General features: G+C 39.7%; 2 protein-coding genes across 3 annotated transcripts; one reads left to right on the forward strand and one right to left on the reverse strand.

Annotated features, from left to right (window-relative positions):
- Positions 1-774: 774 nt before the first annotated feature.
- pcyt1bb (phosphate cytidylyltransferase 1B, choline b) lies at positions 775-7,820 on the forward strand. Its single transcript, XM_030781173.1, has 8 exons — positions 775-998; positions 3,936-4,035; positions 4,228-4,344; positions 4,680-4,831; positions 5,072-5,150; positions 5,284-5,426; positions 6,039-6,227; positions 6,746-7,820. The coding sequence occupies exons 1-8, from the start codon at positions 873-875 to the stop codon at positions 6,941-6,943; spliced, it is 1,104 nt and encodes a 367-aa protein (XP_030637033.1). The 5' UTR covers positions 775-872; the 3' UTR covers positions 6,944-7,820.
- Positions 7,821-9,669: 1,849 nt separating this feature from the next.
- On the reverse strand, positions 9,670-16,041 carry pdk3b (pyruvate dehydrogenase kinase, isozyme 3b). Of its 2 annotated transcripts, none has more exons than XM_030781453.1 (11): positions 15,877-16,041; positions 13,770-13,911; positions 12,892-12,963; positions 12,505-12,689; positions 12,185-12,274; positions 11,833-11,910; positions 11,209-11,285; positions 10,785-10,886; positions 10,511-10,624; positions 10,272-10,385; positions 9,670-9,813 (listed from the first exon to the last, which is right to left on the reverse strand). In XM_030781453.1, exons 1-11 carry the CDS (start codon positions 15,977-15,979, stop codon positions 9,670-9,672), a joined length of 1,221 nt encoding a protein of 406 aa, XP_030637313.1. In that variant the 5' UTR covers positions 15,980-16,041. The 2 variants fall into 2 exon arrangements, with proteins under 2 accessions (XP_030637313.1, XP_030637312.1); XM_030781452.1 differs by having other exon boundaries at positions 13,770-13,907; positions 15,873-16,041.
- Between the last annotated feature and the right edge of the window lie 514 nt (positions 16,042-16,555).

Below are 16,555 nucleotides of genomic sequence, written 5' to 3' on the forward strand. Positions count from 1 at the left end.
AGTGTACGTCACGTAAAAAACATTGGGTTCATCTTGCCAAATCTACTGTTCCATAGAAGAGAGCTCCAGATATGAGTGAATTTAGATTCTGTTAATTATGGAATGACGTTTAAAAAAAAGAAGACTCTACAAAACCATGCTGCCTGTAATGCTGTATTGCCCTCTACTGGCTGGATAGCCAATTCAAAGTGAAATCAGACAGTATAGCAGCTCTGACACAGTCACCCTCTGTAAATAAATGTGTCATTTGCCATTACTGCTCTCTATCACTTATATAGTGTGTGTGTATGTGTGTGTGTGTGTGTGCGCGCGCGTGTGTGTGTTTAGTGAGAGAGAGAGAGAGAGACAGACAGAGAGAGAGAGAAAGAGAGAGAGATGAACTTGGCTCTAATTCTAATCCCTTGCTATATAGCCAGAGAGTACAGAGTTCAAATATGGCAGATGTTCCAATGCTCCTATAATTTCCACTGTGGATTATATTAACACGCACATAGTTAATTTAGCACTGGCAAATTTACTTTATGGAACATATTTGCAAGCCTCAGTCTGCTGATTCAGGCTTCAAAGTGTTGCGAAAGAAAGAAAGAAAGAAAGAAAGAAAGAAAGAAAGAAAGAAAGAAAGAAAGAAAGAAAGAAAGAGAGGAAGGAAGAAAGAAAGAAGAAAAGAAAAAGAGAGTAAATAGACTACTTGAGTCTGTAATATATGAGCAGGAAGGGAAAAACTCCAGTAATCACCATTACTGAACTGAACTTTGTACGCTGGCCTCGTCATAAGGGTGAGCAAGAGAGCGCCCTCCCTTAAAACGTGAGTGTAGAGTCCTAAGACACATTGCTGAGTGGAGGACCTGACAGTAGAAACAGACACCTGAGGTATGGCTGGTAAACGGCGTAAGGGTAACGGTTCACGGGGCACGGGAGGTGGAGGTGGGGGCAGCGGAGACGGTGCGAAGGTATCCCAGTCACAACCACAACAGCGACGCAAACCAGCAGCACGCAAGGTAAGTGCTTGGACATAGGCTTTTGAGGTTGTGCTGAGTAGTATGTAGACTACTGTTTTACAGTGACTGTTGAAAAATGTTGAATGTTGAAAGAGAACAAGCAATGAGCCAAAACACGCAATTTAATTAGGATTCAGAGTTAATAATTAATGGTATTAAAGGCAGTAAAAGATCAATACTATTTAGTCCATTTCCTTACTCTAATTTAGGGGTACACATACACACTTATATATCATGCTTGTTTAATGGTTTAATGACACACTTAAAAGATGTGTCAAAAAATTTAAAAAAAAATAGGTGTGCGTGTGTGTGTGTGTGTGTGTGTGTGGGGGGGGGGGGGGGGGGGGGGTTTGGATCATCACACCACAAAGAATGATATAGATAGAGTGTTGTATATACATATAACCACTACTATGTGCACTTCTATTACAAACAGAAAAAAATCTAAAATGAATCTTATTCTCACATTCAAAGGTGAGATTTACACCATTGCTGAACTTTTTATTTGTAGACTGCAGTGTAGACTTTCTGCACCAGAGCTGCTGTTGACAGAGGCCATAGTCAGAAGAGCATGTTCCTATCTGTCTATATGAGGAGTCAACGCTCTTATGTAATCTTATTGGAATTTGGATCCATGTGTATGAATGGCACAGAATCCAAGCGGTCATCTTCCCACGTAGACTAAAGATGATTATGTAATTCAAGATGAGCACATAGAAGAAATAGTTAATGGAGTGTGATATTCTGGTTTTCATCCATTTGGTTATAGGTAAAAGTAGAAGGCAGTTGATAGTTTGTGGCATGACTGAATTGTGGGTTTTTTGCCAAGTTTAACGCATTCTTCAGTTTCTCTTCATATCACTGTGTAAGAACGGTGCAAAACTGAGCAGTGACATCTTGCTGAACCACTCGATTCAACACACAAATATTGGAGAATGTAATTGATTAGCTGGAGGTAAAAGGGTATCACCTCATCATCTGTTAGATCCAGCCATAACATTGGTTTCCAGTGGCCTGATGTTCACCACGAATCACATACAGTGCTTTCACAGCAACTACATTGATCCACGTTTTGGTTGTCTGTGTGTCTGTCCTCCAGTGGCATTTGTGGCTCTTCCCCTGAGCCAATTAATACTCTTCTAAGGTTTCCCTCTTAAACAGCTGATGGTGCAAAGGGTGCTGACAACAGAACAGATCGTCAAGTTTATGTGTGTTCCCTATGTCCACAAGCATATCTTTAAAGCAATGACAAAACGCCTTCCATGCAAGGTCACTTTATCAGACTCTAGATAGGACGTGACAGTTGCGTGAGTAAACATTGTCCTTGGATACGATGTAGAGCTTCACCTTTACTCCAGCAGCTCTGGGCATAAGTAAATGATGCTGAAATTTAGAAAAAAAAACAATAGTATGCACGGTGAAGGTACAAATGTAACATTTAAATACTGGATCAGTATAAACAGGACCTGTGTTTAGTATCTGGAAGTCATACTTGTGAGAGGTACTACAACAGTGAGATTTGTGTATCACAGTTTTTGGTATGTAATCCTCCTAATGTCTGTGATAACAGTTTAAGATAGCAGTTTATTATCTGGAAATATGTGAAGTCTTTGTGCGTTACAGAGTGATATTAATAGCTTTTGATATTCTATTTATTGTTTTGGTATTTTGAAAACATGCTTCAGTAGAGTTTCATGACGGCTCATTTAGAACCAGTGCGCCTTCACTGGGTGTCTTACTGAGAACTGAGACAGTATAGTCTTAGCCACAGGTCATCAGCTCCTACGCATTGTGACATTGAGGTTATTTAAACATGTGGCAGACGGCTATCAGGTCTGACCGACACAGCTGCAACCACAGTGACTCTGTCAGTGTCATCCTGAATCAGGGTGACCTATTGTATGTCACACTTCCCTTTTTTTCTATTTCTTGTTTCTTTGGCTCTCACTTTGAGTCTGTTATGCCTTTTCGTTCGATGCAAATGGATCAAGGCTTCAAGCAGGTTGTATTTTTGATTTTTTTTTTTATTTATTAAACAGAGAGTAGATAGTCAAAATCAATAACTGCTAAGCACTGACACTGTGTAAGGCCTCTGTTCTCACCGCATACAAATATTTGCATTTCCTATTCAGAATCAGTTTGAAATAGTCAAATATGCCTATTCACCAGGAAAGGCAATACTCAGAAATTAGGTTACCACAATGAATGCACTGGTGTGATCAAAAGAGTTAACAGCTGCATATGAGCTAAACAAAACAGGAATGTATTTACACCGTCAGTTGTAAACTGCAGCTGTATGTGACTGAAGATAAAAATGTAGAATGTGCAGAGATGTCGAAGTTTCACAGAACTACCATATCAAGCCCCTTAAGGTGGAACGAAAATGTTGAGATAATTTTGAACAAAATGCATCAAATATTGATTTTCACTGGACATCAAGGAGTTTGGAGTGACTGGTGAAGCATCCTCTGTGAGGTGTCAGTTGAGAGTGTTGTCAGACCTCGCTCTTAGCAAACTCAGTCTTCCAACATATACCTAAGATTTATTAGAACCAAAACAAAATCATTTAAAAACAGCATACATAGGACCAAAACTGTTCATTATTTGAATTTATGATCATCTTTTATGTCACTGTCCACATACACTTTTCTACGTTATTGTTTTGGTTGGTTTTTAGTTCATATCGGTGTGGAAGACAAAGGTGACTGTGGCTTTTAAGTGTTTACACACTTTGTATAGCTGGATCAATATTGTAGATATCGGCCATTATCAGTTGTGATAACAGACTAATGCACTAGAACCATTACATATCTATATTTACAGGTATGGATATAAAGTGTGGATCTTTCTGTTACAAGAATCAGTATCTAAATCATCTCTTCATTTCTCTCTCTCTCTCTCTCTCTCTCACTCTCTCTCTCTCTCCCTTCCTTGTAGACTCTGAGAGAACCTGCAGTCTTTGCAAAGGAATCAGGCTGCGTGACTGATGTCCCACATGATAAAATCACTGTTGCACAGGCACGGCGGGGCACGCCAGGTGACACTCACTATCACAGACGGATGGTTGGATGCGTGGTTGGATGGATGGCTCATACACTCTTAATGAATGAATGAATGAATGAATGAATGAATGAATGAATGAACTGAAATACATGCGCAGACTGATGTAGATGTTCCAAGGTGCGTTTTTGGAATGGATTGTTTGTTTTTTTTCCTGTCCTTTTTCCAGCAAATCGGCCCGTGAGAGTTTATGCCGATGGAATCTTTGACCTTTTCCACTCCGGTCATGCTCGAGCTTTGATGCAAGCCAAGAACTTGTTTCCTAACACACACCTGATTGTAGGAGGTATGTTTAACACACACACACACACACACACACACCCCTAACACACACACACACACACAAACACACACACACACACACACTAAATGTGCACCCTCACACAAACTGAAAAAAGTCTTGTGTATGGAATACCAAAAAGTCTTCTATATACCTGTTCCTTTATTTCTGTGTTTGTGTTGGTGTAAACATTAATACACACTTCTTTTTCTGAGTGCTTGCATGAGTGTGCACAGACTGTCTGATCATCACTGTGCGGAAGAATGACTCGGTGTGTGTCTATCAACAAGTACCCACGCCTGTGTGTCAGGCTCAAGTAAACTCCTGTGTGTTTCTGTCAGTCTGCAGTGATGCCCTAACACACAAATACAAGGGTTACACGGTGATGACAGAGGATGAGCGCTATGAAGCATTGATACACTGTCGTTACGTGGATGAGGTGGTCCGTGATGCTCCCTGGACCCTCAGCCCCGAGTTCCTCCAGAAACACAGGGTTAGCATCACACACAAGAGCTCTTCCACACACACACTCACTCACTCGCACACACACAAGCACGTGCGCGCACACACACACACACACACATACACAGATGACCATTCCCTGCAAAGAGTGTCTCACTGCCTCTGTGACAGATGTATCCGAACAAGAGGTTATGGACTAAGTTATCTGGCATAACTAAATGTTACTCTAATATAGATTTACTATTTTACACATTGCTTTTACTCTCTTTAGATTGACTTTGTGGCTCATGATGATATTCCATATACCTCTGCTGGATCAGAGGATGTCTACAAACACATCAAAGAAGCAGGTGAGGAGGTACTGAATGAAAAAATGTAAAAAAACCTCTTTGTGCCTTTTTCATCTTGCATCTCCATCTGTTGGACTTTTTAACCTTTCTCTGTGTGTGTGCGTGTGTCTTTAATCTTTTTCTTTCTTCTCAGGAATGTTTGTGGCTACTCAAAGGACAGAGGGCATCTCCACGTCAGACCTTATCACTCGGATTGTACGAAATTACGACATCTACGTCCGGAGAAACCTGCAGAGAGGATACACAGCCAAAGAGCTCAATGTCAGCTTCATCAATGTAAGGTCACAGGCCAATGAGAAACAACACTCATGGTCATCCAACAGTTACAGGTCAAACTAAACACTAGATCTGCTGTGTTATGAAGCCTACACAAATGTGGCACTTTCATATCTATTAAAGCTTTGTAAACATAACATTATGTCATATGTCATTTGTTACAGAGGCCATCTAATAAATGTTCCCATTTATAATCTAATTACTAACTACGCACAGTAACAGTCTGTGCTCATGCTTCATTATGTTGTGAGAAGTTTTGTGAAGCATAATGAAGTTACTGGCTAAAATAGTTTAATAGTAGCTAAAATTCATTGGCATAGTTAAATAGTAAAGCTGGCAGCGTGTAATATCTATCATTGATAAAACGTACTCTTCTAACCTGTGCAGAGCTGCTTGTTTGCATTCATATAATGAAAATCAGTAATTCCTCAAATTAAATGTAATGTAAATCAAACTGACCTATAGACATATTTCATACAGCTCTGGCAAAGTCTATCTCCTTCTCTTTCTGTCTTTCTCTCTCTCTCTCTCTCTCTCTCTCTCTCTATGTAGATGTTAGGGTAACTTTGTCATAAAGTAGCTGATAAACAACTCATGTTTTTACTCTGGTAGGAGAAGAAGTATCGTCTACAGAACCAGGTAGACAGGATGAAGGAGACCGTGAGAACAGTGGAGGAGAAGTCCAAGAACCTGGTCCACCGCGTGGAGGAGAAAAGTCATGACCTCATCCTGAAATGGGAAGAGAAATCGCGTGAATTCATTGGGAACTTTCTGGAACTGTTTGGTCCTGATGGAGCCTGGGTAAGTGTGATCTGAGTGTAAGGAGATTGTGGTATTGGACCCCTTCTTTAGCAACTACACTGTTGTAGACTTGGTTGTTTAAAAAATGAAATGAACAATCCCAATTTTTGTGTTCACCTGACTGCATGAGCCAGTGTCTGAGAATTTAGTTGAGCTTAGATGGATGTCGAGCTGATGACCAGGGATACCTGTATGGTCACTGATATTTCCTGAGATTTATGTAAAGATTTGATGTGTGTAGTGTGCAGCTGACAAGTGATTAAATGTCATAGTACACAAATATTGGAGGACATCTCTGATTTCTCCTGTTTGTTTGTTTCTCTCCTGTCCCTTCTTTTTTTGTAAAATTTCAGTTAATTATATTCCACTGGAGACCATCATAGATCAATGTCTCATCCTAACAAACTCATTTGACCGATTCCTCTTTTTCTTTTAAGCCCACTAACTGTGACTCTCTCTCTCACCTTCCTCACCCTCTATTACTTGTTCTGTCTCTCCCCCTGTCTTGCCTTATGAAGCACATCATTCAGGAGAGAAGCGGACGTGTTCTCCAGGCTTTGTCTCCCTACCAGTCTCCACGTGGCTCTCCTAGCAGCAGTCCCACTAGAGGGCGCTCTCCATCTCCAGACTCTCACTGGCCTCTGTTTCGCTTCGGGTCCCCTCCTCCCAAACGCTCCCTCAGCAGTGGCAGTGAAGCAGACGAGGGAGAGAAGTGAAAGAACACATCCACAGACACTAAACAGGCACACACAGACACAGACAAAGACACACACACAGACAAGTACTCATATGTGAACACACAAAGGTGCATAGCAGTATTCTGTCTTTTTGTCTGATATGATAAGGTAAAGTAAGATAAATTAGACAAAATTAATAAGACTATACTTATCCTGAAGGAAACTGTTATAAAAACTGCACAGACTGAGTAGGCTGAAGACTGTATAGATATACTTGCTTGGATAGAGAAACAAAAACTACATTCCACCAAAGTCCAGATATTCCACCAAATTTACATAATAATATTTTTGGAAAATGGTACAGTTCACTTTTGTGTTCACATATGTATTTTTGCTTACACACACACACACACACACACACACACACACACACACACACACATATTTACATTCAAGCATACCCAGACAAGCACTCACAGCTCTTCCCTTGCATAGTAAAACATTAATATGACATAATATGCCAATACGTGGCATGTACCATTGTAGAATAAGATATTTCTTATCTAATGTGAGCACATTATTAAGATATATTACATAATTATTTTCCAGATGTTCAGCATCCCTGTAAATTGTACATATCGTTTCCATTGAGTCATAACTTGTGGGCGAGTGAGTATTGTGCAATGTTTATAGTGACACAAGAAAACAGCAGTGCTTTAGTACCTGCTGTTCTTTGTCAGCATTCTGTCTCAGAATTTCTGACAGAACTGATAAAGCAGTTCTGTTTTATCTAATACTGCTGATTAGTGGCCCCTCCTTTGAAAATAATCCATAATTTATTAAGCTCTTAAAAGCAGTGAGGGAGAAATGTTTATGAGCTGACCTCACTGATCAATAAAAACTTGAGCCAGTTATCTCATCGACACAAATATCATTATGTAACTTTAACCATGTGATAATCTGTCTTAATCTATGTTTCATTAATTTACAATCAAATTGGGAATTCACTTTTTTTTACTAGTTGCAATTGGGCTCAACTGGGCTACCAAAGATTTTAGTAAGCACAAACCATATGAACTGATCCATCCCGCCGCTGTACATATACAAGGTCCAATAATTTGAACTTCTGAATTATTCAGTTAAAAACTGGTTTCCGTTTCTGACTGTCATGCATGGCAGTTTTTTTTTCCAAATACCATTTGAAATCACTGTTTATCATTCTGAACAAGAGTATTCAAAATAAACCAAAAATGTTTTCTTTCATAATTTTATTGGCTGCATTCATGGCCCATCCAAAAGACGGACTTCCTGTACAACAGTGACCATTTTTACATGCGCAAAATAATCTGAGACCAGCATACAACCTGAATTGTTTTGTGCTGCCCACCCCAGGGTGAGGTGTATTAACACAGTCGATAGAAACACGTCATTGACATGGGTTTCTTTGGTTTTGCTTTTCACTCATTACCACTGCATGATTAGATTTGGAGTTCTAGTGTATGAAGGTTTGTTTATCAAAATACAAACACATTTAGCTTTAAGAGCTTTGTCCACAGATTAAGGCTCTTAACCCAAGGACTAATCTAATTGCTTCTAGAGCTGAGTCAGCATTCCACTGAAGTGCAATTCAATTCTAATGTTGGCTTTAAGCTGAGAAAGGCCTATGTGAAATAGGGGAATATTTAGCCTTGGGCAAATTAGAAATGTACTAGGATGAGTCTAGTAAAGTCAAATACTAGGAAATCCTAACATGATAAGCCCTAAATGTTATTTCCTCAGGCTTTGGCTACAAATGAAGCTCCTTTTCTGCAAGGAGAGAAGCCTGCACAAAAGCAAGCAAACAAAAAAACAAAAACAGAAGATAATAAATCTGGTTGACACTTCCTCTCTGCCATTAAAAGGTGATCTCATCCACACAGGCGGGTACATTTAGTTCTGAGCCCTGTCCATATCTTATATTTCCATAAGAAAGGGCTCATACTCAGCAGAGGAGCCAGTAAGGCAGAACCAGACGAGAAAATGTTTTTCTCCATTTCCCCAGGGACTTAGGTATTTCACTTCATCTCATTTCTGACAGAACAAGATGCACTGATTCAATAAAGCGGTCTGGGGATTGAACCCCCAATTAAAGAAACACACAAACTTGTCTTTTGGCACAATAATATGACCTATGGATCCATCTGTAATTCCCTGGCATAGCATCAAATGCTTTCTGACACTGACTGGTTTAACATAGCTGAGCAATTAGACACTAGAGATCCATTATACCTGCTGCAGATCTCCTGTGTATTGTATTTGTTCACACTCCCCTGAAAGAACAGGGTTCCACACAGCAACGCAACACTTATTTACTGACTCACTACAATTGCTTCGATGAAAGCACAATATCCTAAAATGTAAAAAATATATCTATCATTTTATTACACTTAAAACGTTAGTGGAAAAATATGTCTACAAAAATAGACTGGAAAAAACATTCAGTATCTTTACATTTTTGGTTAATTTTCATCCTGCACTCATGCATAGGTTAGAATGTTTCAGTCAACACCAGAATGCATAAGAAAAATGTATTTTAAATAATAACATAGAAACACTACGTGTTCCAGCAGCTCAGTTTCTACCGAGGTTCTGTGATCACAGGGTTATGTGGTTTTTAGTGCTATATAAACAAAAAAATTTGTTTAACTTAACTTGTCAGAGCAAAACTTTTTCTCAGCTTGGAGTGACTAAAATGCATGCCGTACGTTTCTGTACAAGAGAGATGGTTATCGATTTGCTTTGTACTTGGACGCATCCCGTGGGTCGCTGCTGGGATTGCTCCAATCATCCGCTTCTGGACCAACCTGGTAGTGTCGCCATGCCGATTTATTAAAGACAGGAAGACGCTCGAAAGACTCGCTGGACAGGGCCTGGGAATGACATTGCATGGAATGTCAGTAGACATATGAAGTGCATTCAGCTCATCATGGCATAACAAACTGCTGAAGAAACTGGTGTGAGAACATTCTGGCATTTTTAACCTCACAAAAGTACTTGAAATAGTTTCGTAAAATTCAATTATGCTAGAACAGTCCCTTTTTGACAACGTCTAAAGGGGTAAAGGAGGAAGGAGTCTGCCTCCACCACAAGCAGGAAAAAACTGACATGTAATAGTTGCTCACTCCTATGTGTGGGATTCCAGGACCGGTATGTTAATAAGCTATCTGAATACAGGTCTTAAAATGAATGCAGGTTTTAAAATGAATACCCATATAAATTTAAAATAATTAAAATAAATTGGCCTCGGTCTGATATACTAAAAGACTTCTGATGCAGGATGTTTTGAAATAGTTCAAAATCATGAGTTTGTAAAAGAAGATGGTCCCACCTTCAGGTAGATGACGGCATCAGTTCCCACTCCCTCCAAAGAGTACAGGACCAGGTCTCCCTGGAAATAACGTGCATAGAGCCTGGAAATGGGCAGACCATAACCAAAACCAGCCTGAGAACACCAGAGAGCATGGGAATGAGTCATTACCATCAAAAATTCAGTGGGAAACACACCACAATCATTTCAATTGCCTGAATTCATGAATTCATGATATAATGGGAGCTGTGAGTAGTTACCAGAGGAGGGGATGAATCTGAGGAGTCCAGACTGGGAGCCGGTGCAGTTGAATACATGTAATTAAAGAGACGATCCATCTTCCTCAGGGGAACACCCCCGCCCTGGTCACTGATCTGAGGAGAAAAAGACAGTAAGTTTCCCTGCACAACCTCCGTGTGAGAATGGGGGAAAAAACGCCTTTTAAAAACCGCGGTGGAACAACTGAGAGATAATAACATAGCCAAATTCATGAAGTACTTTCCAGGAAAAGAAAGGATGGTATGATAACATTACCTTTACAGACAGATCTTCTTTTCCCAGAGTTACTAATGCTTTGACAGGAGGCAGGCCTGCAAAACTGTGTTCATGGAGCTCCACTGTGGCCCGCATTGAGTTCTATACACATAACACACAATACATACAAAAGAGTCACCACATAAACACACAGAGAAAAATGAGGTCAATGTCTAATACTTAGACAAAGTAAAACCATTTCCATTTCCCTAGCCCTCAAAACATAGTTAGCTGAAACAAAGGAATAACTTGTTTGTAGATTCATAATATAATGTTGAGATATGCTAATTATTTAAATTATGTGTATTAAAAGACACGTTTTATTCAGGTTTCAAGTGATCAAGTGACGAAATATGGGCTGCCACAGAGTCGAAGAGTCTGCATGAACCTTCACAGAGTACATTACTGTAGCTATGACACTTGCCTTGAAAAGCTCAAAGAGCATGTGGAAAAGATGGGAAGGCACATACACCACTTGGATGGGCTTGTCAGGACTTTTGTCTAGACGAGAGAACGTTAAAGACACAGAAAAGGCATGTCAAGGCATGTAGAACCTATTGCTTCTTCCCTGCTGTTGGTTTCAAAATGATTACCATTCACATACACACATGCAATCCTAAGCATACAACACAATCTAAAAGAGCAGACAGTATCACATAAAGTGATACGGTACCAAATAACTGAGAGAATGCATTACATTTTTTAAACATGTTTCAACAAAGTTTAGCTTTACAGATTGAGCTGTTTATTGAGAAGTTACTTTGTGAGGCAAACAATTGCTTACAATGCTTTGCGCTTACAATCAAACATTTTGGGTTTCCAGTGTTGGTAAAAGTAGTAAATCAGATAAAAGTAATCAGTTATGTAGTAAATCAGAAAACGAGATTCAAAAAATAGTCCACAATGATACCAATTTCTGATTCAATGACTCACTATATGAAGAGGGTACATTAGGAACATATTTAAATAAGCCCCAATTTGACATGCCTTCTATTTCCAAAGCATATTTCAGAGGTGGTAATGGTGAACATGAAAGATAGAAACTCACAGTTGAATTCCTCAATCTTCAGTTCAGGAGCCATGGCATAATACTTCTCACAGAGCATTTTAGCTGTCTCATATGCATCTACAAGAGGCAAGCACCACACACACAATCAAGCTCAATGATCAGTAAAGCCAGTTTCAACACTCGAACAGGGGTTTGAGTCTGAAATAGGCAGAGTCGTTTTCTGCAAAGCAATCACCTTCACAGTAACCATGGTAATCATGAGAGCGATAATAAGATTATTTTTATTATAGCAACAATAATTGCACATGTAAATAGGGGAAGCAATCTGTCGCTATGTTTGTTTCTGTACATGAAATTGCAAAAGGTTTTTGCAATGCTTGGCAAAACACACCTGTCACCACCTCAACCACATTGCAGGAAGGGTCAATACTGCCAATATGCTTGGGGTGAGCATGGTTTGTGGCATCGCTGAAGAGGAGCGCTGGAACATGGCACAGCAGGATAGGTTACATGCAGCAAAAGACAAGTGACTCAGAGCCACATTTAAAGGATCTGTGAAAAGTTTTGCAGTTCAAGTAGTTCCTATTTATCCATTTTAGGTTACCCTCTATGACACATTATAACACCATTATGATAACTAGATGGATGACCTATGGTAAATGGTCACTTAAGACTGTCATACCGTCAGACTGGTCTGATAATGTCACTCACTGTGCTGGTTGATGAGCATGCGAAAGGAGATCCGGTTGGTATAAAAACGATCCAGAAAGTACTGCACACTACTGCTGATAAAGGGGTCAAAACCAAACTTCTCCTTGTACTCAATGACACCCTGTGCCATAGTGGGGACAACATCGTTGTGCCTGTTTCTAATCCGGATAAGGATGTCCAGAAACCTGATACCCAAACACAAACCATGAATATACACACCGCATGCAGGTTATACCAAAACATCACCTGTTGGAAGAACGTGAGACAAATTATAATAACAGTGACTGCAGAGACACAGGGAGGTTTGTAGCTTTTTTTCCTTCCTTCCAGTTTGGTATGTTTTTTTTTTCTCTTTGAAAGGTGGTCACACTCATCCCACTGACTCACTCATTCAGGGTACGGGGATCCTCTGGACTCTGATGCTCAAACTCCAGGAGCTCCTCAAAGCTTTGGCTGTACCTGGGAGTTTAAGCAAATATGTGATTATATTAAAAACAATGTAAAAAAAAAAAAAAAAAAAAAAAACTACACCAGCAGGAATTGCTAGATTTCTCTCTCTCTCTCTCTCTCTCTCTCTTCTTCATTCTCTCTCTTTCTCTCTCAACCTGTTAAAACTAACTTGAACAGTATGTAAATTAGTTTTGAATTCACTTCATAACATAACTCCTGTGTAAATTTTGACTGTGTCCCCTGTCCTCAACGAGATTCTAATTTAGTGTTTTTGTTTAAAAAAAAAAAAAGGCAGCACCAGATAATTTAAGTTTAGTGAGGACAGCGATATGACAAACCTAAGCACCCATCTAAAAACATTACATTTTACATAACTGCCAAGAATAGATGAGTGTCCTTTTCTCTTCTCAATAGTTATATTTGTTTACAGTTGGTGCTCTTAAAAGTCACTCATAAGAATTTCAATACTGGTCAAGTCCATCAAAAGCTACCCACCCTACACTCACTTTCTTTGTTTTTCAAAGAACAGCTCTCATTCAATGAGTACTGAAAGTCACTGCAACATTCTTAAGTACAACAAAAAAAGGCTAAGACTCAATCTACTATGTACAATGTGAATTTCAGAACCTCAAAATCGTCCCTAGGGTTTGACAGTGCAGCGCTCTTTGGATCTCATCCTCACGATATGACTCAAAGCACACTCAACATGGTTACCCGTTGGAATTGGAGCAGAATACTCATCCCTTACAGTAACTTTTTACTCACACTGCACACTCATCACCAAAATTGAGCCTCCACGGGCCCCACCCGCTCACCAGGTCTGGACCAGTCTGACAGATGGCTGACTGAGCAGATTACCAGGCAACAGATTAACCTCCCTCATGGTGTTGGCTAGCCGCACTGCTAGCTCTTTCCTCAGGAACATGTAAGAGGTCTTCTCGCATGCGTTGTCCCTGCCTGGACAGTGAGGATGGAAGGGAGAGAGGATATTGTGAAATCAACCGAGTCAACTTAACTCTACTTTAGTCTATATTGCTGTTTGAACAGCTATGAAGGAACTGTGAGGTAAACTCAGGGGATCTCCATGACAGTTTGAATGTAGGCTGCAATGTTCAGTAGCACCTCATACTGAACTGTCTAGATAGTTCACTTGGAATCAGGTGTTCTTCATCAGAGAGCTGACACCTGTGCACGTATGTGAGTGTGAGGCAGTGCAAATGAAATCTGCTGATTATTTCATTTGTAGGTAGGTAGTACAAATCTTTTTTCCACTGTGTGTGAGTGTGCGTATGTGCGTCTTTGCGAGTGTGTTCATATTTATAGAGCACCAAATAAGCCAAGACACCAAAAGGTCAGGACTGTAGCATCCTGCCAAGACACAGCTTTCCTTTGCTGGCATAAACAAATACCCGTCCGGGCAGAGAAGGACTTGTTACAAGTACAGACAGGCTGAAATGCACTGTTATCTATTCATGGATAACTGACAGAGTTTTATACACCCTTGGGCAGGCATGTCTGCTGCTCATACCAGTTTAAATAACCAATGCTGTTGAATACACCATGAAGTTCACCGAAACTGAAGATTCTTCTTGACAGGGAAAAGAGGACAAGAAAGATATTGATTTGAAGGACAAAAAACAGATCTTTGCATTTGACAGGATAATTTGAGGTGAAAGAGGAGGAGGAAGACATTTGTAGAGGTCCCGCAAACCGTCGCTATTTCCACAGTTGCCACTCACATAGCACTCTCACTACATCGGAGCATGGTCAACGTGCAGTCTTGCTGTATTGGCATCTATCCATATTACCATTCAAAATGTAAAAAAAAGTAAGAAAGCAGCGCTTCAATGTAAATGGTCTGGTCCTGATTCGTAAACAGTTTTTTCTCACCTTTACCAAATATGTGGGAAAACAAAGGACAAACTATATTCTGTGCAGATAGGTAAGGGATGCCACAATTTATACTTCCATCCAGGACGACTCTGTGTTATGTGGGACTGGCAGCAACCCAATACAAAATGCCGTGAACATAAAAAGTACCCTATCTTTCATACTAAAATTTAATAAAACAACCATAAACATAAAAATACACTGTACCAAGACAGACTATGTATTTAATGATGTTATTCCCTTTACAGCAGTGTTACATATTTTGCTAATTATTACAAGTCAAAACACAGGAAACAGTACACAGATTATCACCCGAGCTAATCCGCTGATTTTGTAGTAATAACCACGTGTCAGTGTCTGTCAGCGTTTGTACTTATCTTTTTAGCCCACTCAAAATACATCTGCATCTATCATTGTTAATCATACCTCGTGCCAGTGCAAAAGGACATGACAAGGACTAACCTCATGGTCTGGAAAATGTTTGTTGAGGTATATTCAGGTGACACATTCCGCTTCACCAACAAAATGTAAAAGTACATGGAAACTAAAGTGAACTAAGCCACAAAGTTGACTTAATGACCTTCATGACTGGTCGACCTAATATGACACTGCACGAAAAGGCTCAGGATATACCCCATGCCTTTTCCGAAATGTTATGGGAAAACCTCAACCATTACCCAATTAAAAATGTTAAACTGACTATTCTTAAAGTCAACACTGTCAAAAAGGCCTTAATTCAGCCAGTACACCTGTTGAATTCGTTTCGTTCGTCATGGTGACAAAAGCAAAGCATTAGTTCGCCGTCTTGAGTAAGCTGTGTTTCAATAAGCACGTATTTTATTTTAGATGTAAAGCCGACATGAAAGATCTACTATAAAAACCGAAGGAGTAAATCCAATTTTAATACCATATACTGCCCGAGTTACATAAGCATAAGCGACACCATACACTCCCGTGGAGCATGGCACTCGGAGGCTAATATTAAGGAGAACGAACTACTCGATTCTAACTATAAGACATTTCTATACTCACCAAAATCCAAAAACTGCTTAATGGACATCGGTGATGGCGAGAACCTTGAGTAGTACTCTATTTTGGACGTCACGTCTTTGAGTAGAAAGTTGAAAAGTCTCATGATTAGGAAGATATTGTTTCGTTTCTCAAAGCCACTGATGCGTAACAAAAACAACAGCTTGGCGAAGACTTTTATGTATTAGTTCATTAGTAGCGTACGAAAATATTTTATCGATACATGAGTTTCCATAATATCTACTGTCTCTAACAGTGTCGTAATAGTCTTACACTTAATCGTGCATGGTAGACTAATCCGCTGGCACGTGACAACACACCCGGAGAATCAGTCAATGCCATTGGTTGAGGATGTCGTGCCCAAATTTCACTCCCTGCCCAGATTTCATCTCGCCCCTCGAGAACTTGTTCACATTTGCGAGTTAATGCTGCACTTTGTTGTCTGTAATTACGGCCCTTCATTCCATTGTCAAGTTAAAAAACATGATTTGTTAAGCCTTTGCGGGCTTGCTACTAGTTAGGGTCCATAAGATCGAATGTGCACGTGAAAAAAGTAAACAAAAGATGAAAACCGACTTTAGAAGGAAGCACAGTAAATTAAATGCATAAAGCTATAAGTACTTTAGGATAAATAAGATGCAATACACCAATGAAAAACTTGTGTAATTTTAACAAGACTTCG

This window comes from Chanos chanos, chromosome 8 (genome assembly GCF_902362185.1).
Source record: "Chanos chanos chromosome 8, fChaCha1.1, whole genome shotgun sequence".
Taxonomy (NCBI): Eukaryota; Metazoa; Chordata; class Actinopteri; order Gonorynchiformes; family Chanidae; genus Chanos; species Chanos chanos.

Coding starts and splice junctions, on each gene's coding strand:
- pcyt1bb (XM_030781173.1), top strand. CDS start 873: ATGGCTGGTAAACGGCGTAAGGGTAACGGTTCACGGGGCACGGGAGGT. Junction 4,345..4,679: donor CACACACCTGATTGTAGGAG/GTATGTTTAACA, acceptor TGTTTCTGTCAG/TCTGCAGTGATGCCCTAACA. Junction 4,832..5,071: donor AGTTCCTCCAGAAACACAGG/GTTAGCATCACA, acceptor TACTCTCTTTAG/ATTGACTTTGTGGCTCATGA.
- pdk3b (XM_030781453.1), bottom strand. CDS start 15,979: ATGAGACTTTTCAACTTTCTACTCAAAGACGTGACGTCCAAAATAGAG. Junction 11,911..12,184: donor TGTGGTTGAGGTGGTGACAG/GTGTGTTTTGCC, acceptor TGCCTCTTGTAG/ATGCATATGAGACAGCTAAA. Junction 11,286..11,832: donor GAAGATTGAGGAATTCAACT/GTGAGTTTCTAT, acceptor TCTCTCGTCTAG/ACAAAAGTCCTGACAAGCCC.